At 40.6% G+C, this 17,938-nt stretch overlaps 1 protein-coding gene across 4 annotated transcripts in view; it reads right to left on the bottom strand.

The window, feature by feature from the left end:
- MYO3B (myosin IIIB) overlaps window positions 1-15,491 on the bottom strand; it is a 191,731-nt gene extending 176,240 nt beyond the window's left edge. The window contains exons 1-4 of one of the 4 annotated variants that reach the window (XM_063162107.1): window positions 15,437-15,491; window positions 14,910-15,043; window positions 10,069-10,134; window positions 9,832-9,871 (exon numbers count right to left, since the gene is read on the bottom strand). In XM_063162107.1, the coding sequence (XP_063018177.1) occupies window positions 9,832-9,871; window positions 10,069-10,075 (47 nt within the window). In that variant the 5' untranslated portion in view covers window positions 10,076-10,134; window positions 14,910-15,043; window positions 15,437-15,491. Of the gene's footprint in view, window positions 1-9,831; window positions 9,872-10,068; window positions 10,135-14,909; window positions 15,133-15,436 lie in introns of those variants that run through there. The other 3 variants (XM_063162111.1, XM_063162108.1, XM_063162109.1) reach the window with 3 other exon arrangements.
- Window positions 15,492-17,938: the final 2,447 nt, after the last annotated feature.

Here is a 17,938-nt window from a genome sequence, read left to right as displayed (position 1 = left end):
TAATCAGCCTTTTGCAGTTCATTAGCAGCTATTTAGTTTTCTTTTATACATACTGTTCAGTTTAAGTAACAGCTCTGCATTCAGTACTGTGAAGTTTCAGAACTCGAAAGAGAAAAACGTTTTGTGATACCCTTCAAAAAAACAGAAAAAGAGAAGAGATAAAACAGTTGTATGTCACCACAAGCAGCACTGAAATATCAGTTAAGGCAGACTAAAAGTGATTAGATTGCACAGACAATATGAAACAGGATCTACTGTATTACATATTTAACAATGTTTCACCTTCAGCCATTTTCTATCACTTCATATGACAGTGGGTCATTTCCCCTTCAGTAAGGACATCCTTTGCAAATAGCCCTAGTTCCTAACTTACTGTTTAAGCAAGGAATACCTGCTAAAAGAACAAAGTTTGAAGCACCATAAAAGCAAGATAAGCAAAACAGAAACTGACATGATCCAATTAACAAGGATACCTTTATATAGTGTGAGTGATGCAGTGTAATAAGGATGCTCCTTTTACAAGACAGCATTACAAACAGAGCCTACATTTCAACTACAATCCTAAGAGTTCAGAGAACTCTTGACTAGAACTCACCTCCTGTACTGCAGAAATCATATTTTACATATGCTTCAGGTTCTATTTACAAATTGGACAAACTAGTACCTTCAAACAGTAATACCTTGCATTGAAAGGTACATCTCCTACACAGACATCACAAGCTACAACTCTACACATTACAGCAATGTCCCACTGCAACAGCCCTGTCAGAAGTCTCATCTGCTGTTGCCAGGTGCCAGTGCAGAGGCAGCCCCAAGGTTTGCTCTAAGTGTCCCTTGAAGCTCCAAGCAGGTACATTTTGGCTACTCCCATCAGACATGTGACTTTGCAGACCATCTCAGCTAGCCACAGAGGCATGCTGGCAGCTTCTTCTCCCATGCCTTGAAACCCTCTCAGCTCCACAGCAAGGGTATTTTTAAACATATGTGTGAGCTGAAATAAATACATGCACAGACTTAACAGGGTTTCTGAAAACCCCTTCAGCTATTGCAAGGAACATAAACAATAAAAACAACAGATATCTTGTTTTGACTTCAATCTCTACTTCTCTACAATCTCAGCTTCCTGACATCTCAAAGTCTCAGCTTTTTACTATAACCAGGAGTTCCCAGTCTCTCATTTCAAGCTTGAGTCATTTACTCTGAAACAAATTTGCTCTTTTCTAAATCCCTCGTCCTGATCTCTGCAGCATGCTGTCTTTTTGTGAAAAGAGAGGCTGATTTTCCTTCAAAAAGGCTGATAAGAATCCCCTTCCTCTAATCTTCTGCCCTGCCTTGCTACGTCATTCCTCTTCAAACACACTATGTGACCAAAACCTCCCACTGAATTTCAGCATCCCACTTTAAAGTTTGATCATTGATTTGTCACACTGAGTATTCAATCCTTTATTTAATGCCACGCAGTCATCAAAATTTAATTTTTCCTATTTGTTTCACTTTTGTTCTTTTTTCCTCTGGCTTTTGGCAGGCACAAAGTTTATTTCAACCAATCTACAGAAGCAGAAGCCTATCAAATAATGCAAATAAAACCACATTCAAAATGATGCTTGTAGTGTGACAGATTTACACAAAAACCTTCCCAATATCAAACAGAAATTACATTTTGTATATAGATTCCTTGAATTGTCCCAGCTGTCAATACATTTTTACTATACTCACATTTCTGTAAATGGACTTTCTCCCATTACTACTCTTCACATAATGGAAGGTTTGTTACCCAGCTTAGAAAAACAATGCTTGCATCAACAAGATATTTCCTTGAGGGTGTTTGAGCAAAAACAATATTGTGCTGCATTTTTGGAAATTGTCATATCTGATTTATATCCTTGTGTTGTCAATTTTACAAAGGTAATTCTCTATAATGAATTATTTATTTCCTGTAGTAATAGACACCCGAGATAGTCTTAAATATTTATATGTTTAGTTAATTCACTAATGAAAACTGAAGTAATTCTAAAATGGGATGTTATCTCAGAGGCATGGGGACCTTACAGTCTGCTCAACTTTTACATTAGTGAAGACAACCACTATGTAGGAAGCAACAGGAGGTGGAATAACCTGCTCCTGAAAGCATGGTACAGCAATGGGCCCAGGTATCAAGATAGAATATTTTTGTGTGTATTCCAGAAAAAAAAAATCTCACTTGTCTCTATCTCTGTTCTTCCAATTTGTAAAATGAGTGGTAATATCCTCTAATCATACTCCTTTGCAATCTCTGGGCTTCTCACTAGCATTCCAGAGAGATTCCTCTTCAGCAATGGAAAAAAATCTCAGACTGAGTTACTGGTTTGTCCACTGACCTGTGCAACTCCACTGTCTTTACAGCATCTAAGAAATATTTTGGGTTGCTGGATGCCTGAAAGTAGTTCAGTAGCACCTATGGACTGCAAGTCTACAGGCACATTTACTTTTTACACATTTGTCATGTTGTAAATTCACAACCATCCTTTAAGCACACACATAAAATGAATCAAGATGTGTCTCATAGTTAAACAAGTCTTTTAAGAGAAGCTGCATGTGATAACAATGAATGTTGCTGAAGTCAGTGGTTTAGCATGCAATCCTATTTTTGAAGGATGCTGTAACAAAGCAAAGGTACTACTGCAAACATTAGGGAACAATGTTCCAGACTACCCATGCTGTCACCACTACTGAGAAAGGTCCGCTACAAACAAATGATGATTTTGAAACTGCAAATTTTGTCTTAGCTTTAGGGGGAAAAAAACCAATCCATCCGACAGAGATGGGTTGGGGAAAGCTACATTCTGCTGGACTTGATCCCCGAACAATAACTCTTTCAAGGACCTCAAATCTACAGTGATTTCAGAAATAATTCAAAGGCCTCCTAGATTCCAGGAATAAAAAGGAGGAGAAAAAATTAGGAGATTGTAAGCCACAGTTCATTCTGTACCTTCAACTACTGACTGTCAGTGAAAAAGGAAGCAAAAATCTTTCAGATGATAGACTCTAAAGCAGGGGATGTATTTGCTAATTCAGATGTAGAAAGGAAGTACAGTGCAATGTCAATGTCACAAAATCAGAAGCCATATGGTACTCCACATAAAAACAAAATCCATTACAGGTTTGAGTTTCACTACATGTACAAAGAAAACACTTAAAAAATGTGACTGTCAAAAGATGAAGAGACAACCATGCAAATTTATAAGTTAAATAGGTCACTGGTAGAGAACTTAAGGAAAATACTGAAAATCCAGAATTAATCCTTAACAAGGCAATTAGATTGTGTCAGCAACTGAAGTCATTCATGCCAGAAGGATCCCAGTCTTGAGTGAGCTGTCCTGTGACATAATGAAGGTGTTCATGAATCCAAAACAGAAAACAGACCTGCAGCAGACAGGCATGTGAGCTCTGACTGAAGCAAGAGCAGCATGTAAAACTGCATGTAGTTTATAGACTACAACAATGAGCCCAGAATAATGCCCAGCTATTTGGCAAAAGCTCGCAGTGTCAGGGCACTTCTCATGGAAGCTGCAGTTAATCAGAGGCTATTCTCCTTGGTCCCTGTGCAGGCTATCCTACAGCCATGCCTGGGCCTGCCCGTGGTCCTTCCAGGATGCCCCAGCTCTGCCCCATGGCCCTGCTGCCTCTCTGGCACCCTTGGCTCCTCTGATCCCCCAGGGCAGCCAGCCCACTCTGCAGGGTGCCCACTGGTACTTTACTCAAGCCTTTTTTCTGCTAGCCTCCCTCAGAACATGCAAATCCTTGCACACTTTTCAAACCAATGAGTAGTGAGACCTGCAGACCTACAGATCCCTGAGTGTGTATCAAGACACAACACCAGTGAGACCAAAGAGCCTGATTAACACATGGGCCACATACATTTTTCTCATGATCACTATATATTTCACCTTCTAAAGAGGAAAACAAATGAAGGTGCACATGCTACAGCATTACCTGGTTATAACTGTTAGGGTTCACAGACTCTTAAATATTTATTGTCTGTTCCTTATGGTAACACTGTGTCTATACAAAATATTAATTAAAATTAAAAGGAATACAGTATGGAACTTGTTATGCAAATATTTTAAGGCAAGCAAACGCCTTTTTGTACTTTTTTCTTTTTCTTTTCCTCCTTCACACAGAATAAGCAAGCATTTGAGGCCATAAGGACATTCTGTTCTTAGCTAAGTAATTATTTAGACAACCAATATTTAATTACAGAAAAAGCCACACTGTAAGGTAGAACCTTATTTCAGAGACAGCTTTTTAAAAAATCCTCTCTCCTAAATCCCAGTTTCAAATGTAATAATTTTCTTTCTTCTATTAAATAGACAGCTTCTATAGAAACCTGGCAATTCAGTATGTATTATTTAAAAAAATTAGTCTTTGCCAGGAATGATAAAATTATTCTGATTTGTATGTCTCTGGAATTCATGCAAGAGCAGGATCAAGTCTGAACACTAACAAAGTATTCTTCTGCCTAATGAAATATTCATACTCATTTGTCATCAAGACTTTAATAAGGAGGAATACAGCCTTCTCACTTCTATCTGTAAAGGACTAGCAAAGATCTTTACTTCATTTAATTCTGAATGTCTCCTGAACCATTCCTAATAATTTCCTTTTCCTGTACAACACAGTACTAGATACATTTAAAATTTACTTAGAAAGATGACTCCATATTTCAGGTAGAAAAATCAAGTTTATACACATGCACCACTCAAAACTTACAGTAGTTTTTCACCATTACAACTTCAAGCTACCACTATATTTTCTGCATCTTTCCAGAGGCATCATTAAGATCAGAAAACTCAGATTAAATAAAGAATAAAAGCTACACCATAGCATGGGGAGGCAAATACAACAAAACTTTAAGACAGCTTTATCAAAAACCATACCTTGAGGAAATGCCACCATTGCAGCCTTGTCCACAGTATAACCTCAAAGCCTAAAATGCTGTTTTTTCCATTTCACTTCTTGTGGAACTAATCAGATATCAAAAGTTGTGCCCCTGGACACAGAATTTTACCTGTGGAAAAATCACCTAATTTAAGAAGGGGGAAGCAGGGTGTGGATTCTTCTCCACAACTTTTTATGGGGAAAGCACTTTATCTGATTTAACAAGTACACAAAATTGCATTCTCAGGTGTTCCTTGTATATATTTCACCCCCAGTCTTTCAGCCTGCCACAAAGAGCTCACTCACTTTCCAGCTCAAACAGCAGATGAATCTTCTATTCCAAAGCCTTTTGGCACACTGGTCAACAGGTGTTCTTTTCACAGCAGCCAATTTGTTGCTATGAGGAACATGAAACCAAACACATTTTCTTGGGAGTGCTGCTGAATTCTGTGAAGTTCCCAGCTGAGCAACCTTCAGCCATCAGAAATCACCATATTACCACCTTTTGCCCAACTAATAAATCAGTTAATTTCTCTGTATTACAATATCTATTATTACAGTCAGACACCATAGGCCTTCACTCTTGAAACTGGAAAGAGGTCAAACTATCCCTAGTGAGAAGCAGCTTAGCCTTACATGAATCACCCACATATTTCTTTAGTTTATCATTAGCTGACTTCTGCAGAGCCTCCAAACCTTCTGCCAGCATATAAATTGCTTCTGGAGCTATAAAACAAACATCAGCAAGGGAGCTGCACTAACATCACTTTCCTACATATTAGCAGTTGTTAAATTCAAGTCACTTAATCTAACAGCAGTTCCTCCTCATTTGAGGACAATATTCACAGTGTTCAATACAGCAATCAGTTTAGTTTTATAATCATTCTTCACTAAGACAGTGTTTTGCCACAAACCATGAGGCATCATACTAGATATAGCTTATAAGCAAATTGCTTACCTTTTGGCATATATCAAATGTTCATTACAAAACAATGTAAGATTGACAGCTGAAAAATATCCTTTTAATTTAACTAATGGGGAATTTTCCTCATTAACATAGTTGCAAATTATTTTCAACGATTTTCCAAAACTAAAAAAGATAAAGTGATTTTTAAATATTCTTGACTTTTGAAGATACACTCTTTTTCCTTGAATTCATTTTTAACCACAGGAAGCTTTCTGAATTATGTACTATATCTACTGTATTTATCTCATCATCTCTCCTGGCTGGCCTCTCAGAAGCATTAATTCAATGCTCCATCTGCTACAGTTGCTCATACCACAGATGACATTTACGTTGGGTTTGTTTCCTCAGAAGAAAATATATTGGAAAAGGTAGTCTGACAGGTCTTTATGTCCATTTCACAGGCTAAACACAAGTTATAAAGCTCATTCCTGTAACAACTGACAGAAATGATGAGAGAACAAGAGGAGACAACAAGATGTGCACCAAATGTGCCCTCTTCTTTCAAGGGAATTGGAACTACTCGCATCTATCATTCATCCTTCCAGTAGGTTTACAATAACAGTGTAAAAAATACCCCAGGAAACATGGAAAAGGCCATTCCACTCTACATGTTTCATGTTTTACAACTCCTCCTTCTTTATGCAGAAAAACTGCAATCAAAGGCAATATTGCATTCTTTCATTATCAGAAATAATTCTTTAATTTTTTTTCTTTCAGAACAGATTTTATACCAATTCTGTAGAACAAACAGAATGATGTATCAAATAGCTCAGTGACAAGTTGTATGGATATACTACAACATGACAGAATTGTCCCATGGCAGAGAGTGGGTCAGTGAATATTATTCACATCCAGACTGTCTAGTAACATATTTACAGATCAGAAACTTGAAGACAGCATCTGCTCTGCATATGCCTTTAATACTTTTTAACATATTAAAAAGCATGCAGTAACTGGGACAGAGAATTACGCAACAATTTTTCCTTTTTCTGAATAAAAAAACCTCACCTATATGGAATAACAGCTTTTTAAAATATTTTTTAAAACAAATGCCTCAGTAGGATGACAGATTCTGCAAAATCTGCACTGAGCTGCTAAGCATTTCATGAAAATAATTTTCTACCATCAGCCAGAGTCTTGGTACGTTCAGAGGACTGACCTTCAGGATGCCTTAGTACTATAGGAAACCTTTACTCTGAAAAATCACTGCACCACACTAAGCTACTTCTCCATTTCCATTTTTTCTTGTTCATAGTAATTCGTACCTTGTGTCAAAATTTTGTATATATTCTGTACATGCTTACAAACAATAAAAAAAGGAGACAGAGTGAAAGAGAGAGGGAGAAAGAGAGAGGGAGAGAATTACTGAAAATGTTTGTCCTGTATGCCTTTCAGGCCCAAATTAATTACAGTTCATTTCCACCCTTCTGTTCATGCCAGGCTGGGTAACAGAACAGTAGTAAAAGGAAGACCATGGACGAGATTTAGAACTCTCAACAGCATTGATCACCAAAGACTGATAGAACAAATTATTCTTACAGTGAACTTCCATGAACCATTTCTCTCTTTCTGCCACATTTGCACAATGCCTCAGGTGAGGGTAGAAGTAGCAGAGAATACTACTAGAAATCAGGAAACTTTTCACCTGGAAGAGTTCAGTAAAATCAGCTTGTGCAGGGAGGTATTTAGGAAACAAAACACTGGATGGGATTTTCTTTTTCTAAGAAGCAGTCAAGTGCAAAGACAAGATTCTCTTTGGGATCAGGACCACTGTTCTAGTTCTGTAGCTACCTTGGAAATCATAATGAGTGGAGACAGCACTCTTCCAAACTGTTTTAAGCAGCATTTGCTGTTGTTTCAGATTTCAGTGCCATGAGAAAATGTTCCTTAAATATTTCTACATTTTCCTTTATTATCCACAAAAAAGTGCCAGAGACGCATCTACCTTCTTTTACCTATTTTTACATGCAACACATCACTTCCATATGTATCTCAAATCTCTATTTAGTGTCTGCTTACAGCTGTCCTTAAGCTGCCCATGGTAAAAGAAGTGACCTCCCCTTTGCAAGATACCTCCCCCGCTGTGGGATATTATAAAGCCTTTACCAAAACATTTACAATATGCTGTTTATTTGTGACACAGAGTCCTCCTAAAAACTGTTCTGTAAAAACCGTCTATCTCCATAAAGCCACAAGTAGAAGATAGAACACCCGGAACAAGGAGATGCAGGACTGCAGTTAAAAAGCTCTATTTGAGACCTGGGTCCAAATGTAAGAAAGAGGAAAGGCTGGGAAGACAGCCAAGGTAAGGCACATCTGCATACCTACAAGTTCAGAACAGCCTCCATCGTAGAGTCAGAACTGTGTCAAGGACAGAGTAGAAGATTTACTTGGTACTATGACAATCTGATTCACCTTGGGCTTAAGGCAGCCTTACCAGTGAAGGCATCATCACTGCACCCCACAAGATCCTCCACACAGTCCCCAAAACACATTTATGTGTTTTCAAGTCACAAACTATTTTGGAGAAGAACCTGGGGCATATACTAGAAATCACTGTGCATTCTATAGATATATCTACCTTGCAAGAACAGCTTTGTCAAGGACACAGGCATCTGCTAGCTAACAGGAGTCAAATCTTTTATACGTATGGATAACTGTCTATCTCTGCAAAAATTGTGCTAATCTAACTAGATTTTGTCTTGCAAGGGTGGAGATCACCTCAGCGCGACAGTGCCAACTGTGCTGTCATTAGCTCCATTATCACAACGACTTCACAAGAGCTATTCCTGTTACTACACATACGTGCAAGGATGGGCTTTTTTAGAAAGAGCTAACACTTAGAATGTGAAATTCCTTAGCTGGAAATTAGTACCTACAGCATTAATATTTTCAGTGAATTGATTCTGCTTTTAAAAATTTTTGATAATGAAATCCCCAGGTTGCATTTCACAATAGGTTGACAGTGACAGAGCCATGAATCCTGTTAAGAAAGAAAGCTACCATTTTATTTCTTTGGCAAAGAATCCGAGCAGGAAAAGGTATACCATGAGTCAATTCTTCAGACGGGAGTTATAATGAAAGCTCTACTGGCTGCACCCTTCACAATCCATCCTTTCTTATTGTATCAAGGCTGTAAAAGCTTATTCCTCCTCCAATATTCTAGGCACTGCCCCACATCATAACTGTCAACACTACAAACTCCTAAGTCAAAACTAATAGCCTTTAAGGTGTGGTTTATAACAATCATTCTTTTGAAGGAAGACAACAGGTAAGGCCTGTAGAAACTAAGCACTGAACTTCCTCTCAGAGGTGGGACTAAAGAGTTACCTAAAAACCATACCAAGGAATTTCACCAGTCACAGAGATTTGTATTCATCATGCCACAGACCACTCAGTTCAAAAGTCTCTCTTCAGCAAGCAGTTTCTGAACAGCACTGGAAAGAGAAGGGCTGGAAAAGCCCAAAATTGCATGGGCAGTTCTACCCCTAGGGAGTGTTCAGAAATGAAATTACACCTCCAGTGCAACCTATCAAGTATAGCTGGGCTGGTACAGAAAAGAGTGGGCATACAGGAAAGTATGAAGGCCTCATTGCAAAGCAACAACTGTCGGTAACTGTTAGATTTAATTACATGTTCTCCATAACTTTCACAGTGTTCTTGGCATTAAGATGAAATTAGGAATCAGCTATTTTGCCTGGCTCACTAGCTTAACTTCATTACATGAGAAACAAAAAACAAAAACAAAACAAACCCCAAAAAGCAAATTAATAAATACAACTCCAAGCAGAGAAACAGTCCCCAGCTACCAGCTGACATCTCTAAGACAATTATGACTTGTCAGCAGAACGAGACAAGAATTTGTCTATTTTGTGGAAGTAAGTCAGAACAACACATTTAGTTTTCTCCAGGGTGCCACAGGTGATGACACTTAAAAACTTTCTTACCTAAACTGGTTTGCTTCAGGACTTGCTGTGTTCTCATCTGCTGCAACAAGAAAGAGAAAAAGCCAAGGCTTGACAGTCTTCAAGACATTTGAGATCTCTGGCATTTTTCCAGATATTTCAAAGTAACAGGCTGCCCAAGCTAGCAGTTGGTACAAACCTGACTACATTATAATTTTATTCCAAAGCTGACTAACAACAAAAAAGAATAGGTGAAAAACTAAAGGTTGAATTCCTCACCTGACATAGCTCCTGTTAGCCATATGCTCAAGCCAGCAAAATGTACTGTCTCTCTGAGCCATAAACCTAGAATAGGCAAAGCTGAATTATTAACAAGAACATGAGGAGGCCTTAAAAGCACACGATGAATGAAACAGAAATACAAAGCTTACAGTCTGAGTTAGTTTGTAAAGGAAACTTAGCTCAGTTGACCTATTTTGAACACTAAATTGCACATGGAAAGAAGCAGAATGGTGTTTTATTGTAATGTAAGGGAACGATGAACACAGTCCCTTAAAACTGTCTTCATACCAGTCTCTCCCAATGTAGAATTTCACTAAAATAGAAAAATCTGATTTTTATTATATGGCGGCTGTACACATTCCCACTCCACTGGTCACCTCTCTTTTCAGTCATTAATTGCTAATGTGCTTCCAACACTCTATTTTGGCCTCCAGCTTTTTGTACCAAACACTGTAGATGTGCTCCTCAAGCAACTTACAACTGCACTGATACAGTCTCTAGGTTCATACTGTATTTCAGGTTTAAAATTGGGTCATCCAATTAACTTTTAATATGGCACAACAGGAATGAAAGCAACAGATATCTAGGCAAAGGCTGGAACTTCTTTCACATAACTTTGTGTCTTTGGATACTGCTGATAGTAACTAGAAAGTACCAACCAACATAAAAAAACCTTGCCAGGACGAAGAGAGGATAAATTGGTGTCAATATCTCCTAAAAGAGAATTTTCTAGTTCCTCTGTATTCTGTTGTGCAGCATTCTTATTATCACTTTCAATGCCATGAAGCAGACACTAATTATTAGCACAGCATTGAGAAAATTACATTATCTGTCCAGGCACTTCATACTGTTCCATCTAAATGTTAGGTTCCTAATTCTAGGGGTGGGAGACACAGGACTCATCTTAAGTACACAAATGTGAACATCCACATGGAAGTTGGATGTCTAAACCAACATTCACAACGAGAAAATAAGACCAGCATATGAAGCCTGGAGGGGAGCATCACTCAGGAAAAGAAAGTCTTTGTCTGCATGGTGCCTCTGGGAAACTGGAATCAAAAGATTTAACTTCCTTACTGAAATACTTCCCCTTACTTGGAATTCACCTTTCTTTCTTATACCTTAATCTCAACTCCCTACTGGTTTGAATTACAGGCAGACAAAAGTAAAGTGGCAGATTCCCACCTTTAGACACAAAGGAAGATGAACAATTAGTTCCTGAATTACAGAGATTAGTATTAGTTTCAGATACATACAAGGCAGGAAGCATGTGTTTATTAACAGAGATACTATCTGCTTTATAGAGTCAACCTTGCTATTTAATACACTATTTTCAGTCATTGCACACAGTGCAGGAATAGTAATTCTGCTCAGATTAAATACAAGTAATTTTTATTTTTTTTCATCAAAATGCCAAGCTTAATATATTGTTGAAGCTTTCAGCCATGAACACTGACCCCTCTGAAAATTACATCCCTTTCAAGTGTTTCAGGTTGCCAACTACAGCAATCTCCAGGGGTTACTGCAAGCATTGCTCTGTGAATCAGAGGGGTAAATGAATCACTATTATTTCTGCCACAGTAGGGGCATAAGCCTGAAGGAGATGAAATTTTCTTGAAAATTCTGGAAAGGGTATGTGATGTGAGAAAGGTCAAAGCAAAACAAAAAAAGTCCATGCAGAATATTAGGAAAGCAGCTGAAGAGACTGATAGCAGTAATTATGCCATTATTTCAAGTGGGCTGAACATATTCCACAATCCCCTGTGTACTGCATGCACTTCTCTCCATAGTCAGTATACTACCATGTTCAGGAGATGAATAAATTTTCATCTATTTCGTAAGAAATGCTGTAAAATTATCTTAGTCCACTATTTTCATACATGTAGTTCTGCAAATGTCTCTATCCACATACAGTGTCAGTACTCCCTCTCCACACAGCAGGATAGAGGCCATGTCTGAGGAAGAAACTAGGTGAGGGATGGAGAAAAGAGGACCAGTCAGCAAGAAGCCATGACACAACTTGTTCCTTACAAAGCAGCACCACCAGCGAATGAAAAATGTCACTGCCTCCCCCCTCACCACAGGCCAACTCCCAGCTGTGTTCAGCAGAGCCTTTCCCTACTGTATGGCACTCAGATGGAAAAGCTCAGCCTTACACTGGCAGTCATCTATCCCAGAGCAGTGCCATTCCAGCTACTGCCACACAGCTTTTCAGCTTTGGCAGCAGGGAAGCATGTATGGCCCTAAACAATGCATTATTCAGAGAAGTTCTGTTTCCCAGAGAGGGAGAAATTCCTTCCAGCGATTTTGCACAAATAAACAACAAAAGTTTGTCAAATTATTTTCCAGATTTCTGATGTGGTGCTGTTTCTTCACTATTTATGTCACATGTTCCACTCTCAAAACAAGAGCTGTACAGAGATGTGAAAGATGGATGAAAAGCAGAACAAGTAAGGAAGGAACTAGCAGAAGATTGATTTCATGCATTTTATTTATCCATGTCCATTTCTACCTGAAGAGCAGTCACCCCACTGTCCATAGAGGAATGGATGTTTCCCTCAGCTGTACACTGTAACCCCCCAGGTGACACCACCCTCACTGTGTCCTTTTCCTGCTGCAGCTCCCTTGCCTTCTTCCTACCACCCCTCTCCATTCCAGGAGCAACATGGCTTTATCAAGCAGCAGAGACAGAATCCATCACAGCACATGAGTCCTCATGCTGGATTCCTCAGGTTAGCCCTACGAGAAATATGCCTCCATATTTTCATTTTGGGAGTCTTTACTAAAAATGTCACTCTGAACTTGTGTCCTGGATGATTGCCACCCCCATTGCAGCTTGGTTATTCTGCTGCAGTACAGTTCAGTTTAAACTCAGCACAATTAGAACAGAAACAAAAAGAACAATTCCTACTGAATGAAGTGCTGATTCTTCCTGCAGGTTTAGAGCATTCCCAACTTCCCTACAGCAATCAAGCCCAAGACATCCCTCTGTTCCCTGCCTCTCTCCATTACTGAAGTTCAGCTGCAGACTGGTAAAAAGTTTAGTGTTCACCTGACCAGTTATGCTCAGGGTTTGTATGAGGCTTTTTTCCTCCTTCTCCTTTTCTGTTACTGATAAATAGGCTCATGAGAATTCATTTCTAGGGGCAGTAAGTTTGGAAAAACTAATGAAAGAGAAGCTACAGGCACAGAATGTATCTCACTAAGTGTGTTCAGATGATAACTTAAAACTAGGGCTAGGTTAAAAAAAACCCCAAACAGTAAAACCCAAATCTTTAAGCAGAACAAAAGTAAACCCTCACGATGACTTTCAGGACTTCAAACCCCCTTCCTGTACACAAATGTTCTTTGATTACTCTCACAGCATGGCACAGTGCATCAGCACTTCATTCATTACCCTCTTCTCCTCCAGTTTCTCATTGGCCAGAAGGCTGGTAATGACAGTAACTTCTGTCTTTGTAACACAAAATGTTTCTCTTCCCCAGACAGCCTGCGCTCAGGAGTCCCCTGTTAGCGAGCCTCTCCAGGCATTAGCACAGCAAGAGTCATTGTCTTTGTCCAATGAACTTTTTTTTGAGAAAGCATTTGGCAAAAGCACTGCAAAACCAGTCCTGCAAGCTCTTAAAGCAACCAAACAGGCATAGCATTGCTAACTAAATCCTCTTCTCTGCAGTTAGAAAGTCAATAATATAGATACAGTACTTCTTCACATGGAGGATTCGGGGTGGTACTGGAGAATTCACCTCTTCACACACACCAACAGGCAGCACACAACGCTGAGGAAGGAATCTCCCAGTGGCCCTCTCTCCAATGTGCACACACACAGTGCTGCACATAATGCTCCCACAGCTTCCTAACCATGGAACACCACCAAGCAGCACGTGTCAGCACAGAACCTCACATTCTCCCTGTTTCTTAAACAATCCATTTGCACTTAAACTGACTTCCATTATTAAAAGGGTCTGAAATGGCTTTCAGAAATCTATATTCACCTTGACTCCTAACCAGATTACTATATGAAAATGTTAGCCCAAAGGAAAAATAGCTCTGCTTGGCTCAAGCCATTTTTATTGTTTGAATAAAACTTGGGTGAACTCTATTTTAATTCTTGTATTACAATGTCAATAATTAACACCAACTTGGATTAACATTTGAAGGAATAAATTATATAAAGCTGGAATATTAACTGCATTACAATTTGAATTTGACATAAGAATGAGCTGGACTTCAACTTGGGAATATAAAAAGGGACTTGAAAAAGGATTTTATGTGTTTTCAGAGCATATTCTGCAAGACCCCACAGTATGTTAAGATACAATTTATAGCTTTTGACAGAAAAATACTCAGTAACTGCATCTAACTTGCTGACAGTGACCTCCATTGCTATACATCACGCTAACTGAAATTTCTGTACAAGAACATAATTTTCCACATAATAACTGCAGAAAACATCAAAACACTGATCCTTGGTTTCCAGTGCAATGAAATTGAAATTGCAGAGTGCAGCTTTTGAAGGGGCAGATGAAGTAAGAAAACCTAGCTTTTAAAACTGAAAACTAAAAACAATTTTGTATTCACAAAACTACATGCACCACTTCAGAGAAATATTTTAAATTAACCCTTTCTCAGTCTGCGTGCAGCACTGTCTATGGATAACAGTACCTTTCCTTTCTTTTGCTAATAGTTACATACCTGTATGTACCCAGGAGGAAGATTTGCTTAAATGAATTTATCAAGCGTTATCATAGTATTTGCAATGTATATTATGGTCCACTAGTTACTATAGGTCGCTTAAGGAAATACTATACACTAGAGCTAGATCTATTTAGGGAACTTACAGAAACTTTTCTTCAGTTATTCATGGCCTTGTCCCGATGGGCCTGAATCCCGTGTCACGCCTACTTACTTCTTGCCTTGTAGTATCTTCGGCCATTTATAATCATGGAAGTTTTTTTTCCTGAGCATTCCTCACCTATGATTTTGGAAAAACAGGTACAGCTGGTGGCCCCCCCGGAGGCGGGGTACCCGCACAGCCTCGGCAGCAGCGCTCCCAAGGCGCCGCCCGTGTCCCCAGAGCGCCCAGAACCCAGCTCAGCGGGGCTGAGGCCACCTCCCTCCCCGCCTAAGTCCGCGGGGCTGAGAGCAGACTTCGCTGGGGCCAAGACCGGCTCCCGGCGACACTAAGCCCTGCCAATAGCGACTCGCTAGAGAAGTGACAACCCCTGCCCGGCTCTGAGCGCCAGAGGACCGCAAGGCGAATGGCGAACGCCATTTCGAAGCCCCTCTCGGCTGAGGCGCGACTCCCACCCCAACTGGCGGCGGGGCGGCCTCGCAGGGCCGGAGAGCTGGCGGGAGCTGGGCACACCTGAGAGAGAGACAATGTTCTCTCTGTCTCGGCACGGCTGAGGAGCCGGGGCAGCGCCGCCCGCCCGCCGGGCCGAGCTGAGGCGGCAGCGGCCCCGCGCTGAGCGAGCTGCGGCGGGGGCGGCGCTCGGCCCCGTGAGGCGGCGCGTGCCGGCCCCTCAGGGCGGGCGCGGCCCGGGGCTCCGGAGTGGGGCCCGGGGGAAGGGAAGGGAAAGGTGCAGTGAGCTTTGATGGAAATAAAAGTGATGCCGACGTGGGCATAGCTAGCAGCAGTCCCTCTGTGCATTCAGTTCATTGTGGAAAAGAATAAATTGCGAGCACAGCTCCACCTGTGCTCTGAGAAACGGGTCCTGGTGAAGGAAACGGTTTTATAAAGCATTTATTCCTCTTAAGGTGTGAGGGCGGGGAGAACTCCCGTCTTTGGGCTTCTCCTTTTGTACCTGACTGAATTGAGTTCGGTCACGCCCAATTTTCAGGTTGATTGATGAGAAGAAATGCAGGTATGTATTTCCCTTTTGACACTTTTCTTTGTTTACAAAAAAATATTAGAAGACCGGGAGGTTATTCGTTTGCTCGATATGCCGATGCTTTCTCCAAGCGAACACATCACGGGGGCTGGCTCACTCAGCTCCCTGCACCTGTTCTCTCTTTGCCAGCCCACCATGCCCATGCCCATGCCCTGCCTCCTGCCCCGCGGCTGTAACGGGACCCGCCTCGTTCAGTGCCACAGAGAGCAGCTGCTCTATCCACCAGCTCCAGCAAGGGCTGACTCACTGCACAGCCTCCAGTACCACTTCAAACACGCTTGTCATTCTCATCTGCATTTAACAAGTACACCATTTTGAGGAAAACAAACTGTGCAAGAGGTTTGGTAGCCAAAGTCTTGTGCCAGTTATGTTTTTAAACTGATATCTGAAATGGCATTATCTGTGCATACTTGCACACAAAGACAGTTGCCCTAGCTGAGACATCAGGATTTTACTTCTACTATTTCAGAAGAGAAGAAAACTAGAATAGGAAACTACTGCATTACCTGGATACTGAAGACAGAAAGGGCAAAGCAACTGAGTTTTACTGCATAGATCAAAGCAAAAAACAGCAAAGGGGACTGAAAAGGAGAAAACTTCTATTCAAAAATTCTTCAGTAGTGAAGGAAATGAACTATCAGCAATGTTAGTGTAGGAGTGGGTTCTACCACATCTCTGAAATCAATGGAAGCAGTGAGAAAAATATTGGCGCATTTTGCATATATACAAAGATAATTTAAAGAAGCCAACAGCTGCAGAAGTACAGCGAAACTAAAACCTACATAGGCAGCAGCCCAGCACTGAAGAGTAAATACACTTGCATCAGGAAGGAGCAGAGAAGCAGGTCAATAACGTAACAGTTCTAGCCAAGACTCAAGTGCAAGGTACATAACCATAGTCCAGCCCTTACAAAACACAAGCACAGACTGCAGACCTCAGGCAGACACCAGGAGACAGAAGGGTGGAGATGGAATGCCTGGTGTAGGGATAGCAGCGAAATGTGAATAGCATTGCTGAACTAAAGTGACTTGGAATTATACTGGATTCATTCCAGACTAAACTCCAGATGAAGGTGACTCACAGGACTTTTTTAAAAGCCAACAACAAAAATACACATAGAAGAGCCTACACACTGAATACTCTAGATAACAATAGCCACAGAGTCTAGCTGGCAACATGTACCACAAGCCCTATGAGGAACAACTGAGGGAGCTGGGGTTGTTTGCCTGGAGGAGACTCAGAGGTGACCTCATCACTCTCTGCAACTTCCTGAAAGGTGGTTGTAGTCAGGTGGGGTTGTCATCTTGTTGCAGGGGCTCCATACTCTTGTCTCCTTATTGCAAAAGTTTCATACCTTGGTGTTTCTCGTGGACATCTCCTCAGGGCACTGATTCTTTCTTTCTCACAAAGCAGCCAACTGATTCCAGCTCCCTTCTTAACCAGCCACCCCACTCTTTTATAGCACTCTTCTTCTCATTGCTTACAGCTGTGGCCTGTTAAAGTCAGGCCTGTTCCTAATCTTTGATAATTGGCCCAGCTGCAACTACTTAGGGATAAGATTACTTTCTACACTATCTTGATTTGCTTATATTCTATCCCCCTACAAGGTGGGGTTGGTCTCTTTCTCCAGGCAGCAACTGACAGAACAAGAGGACGGAGTCCTAAGCTGCACCAAGGAAAATATAGGTTGGATATGAGGAAAATATTTTTTACACAGAATGATCAAGTACTGCAATGGTCTGCCTGGGTAGGTGGTGGAGTCACCATCCCTGGATGTGTTTAAAAAAAGACTGGATGTGCACCCAGTGCCACAGTTCAGTTGAGATGTTAGCACATTCATGGGACTCAATGATGTTGAAGGTCTCTTCCAACTCAGTGATTCTGTAATCTATTCTGTAACATGACCCAAATACTATAAAATTACTCTTTATTCTACATAGCTGGAGTGTAATGCTCCCAAGAGTAATCCTTACTCT

This window comes from Melospiza melodia, chromosome 8 (assembly GCF_035770615.1).
Source record: "Melospiza melodia melodia isolate bMelMel2 chromosome 8, bMelMel2.pri, whole genome shotgun sequence".
Lineage (NCBI taxonomy): Eukaryota > Metazoa > Chordata > Aves > Passeriformes > Passerellidae > Melospiza > Melospiza melodia.
The sequence above is the reverse complement of the archived record's forward strand: the minus strand, read 5'-3'. Positions and strand labels throughout refer to the sequence as shown.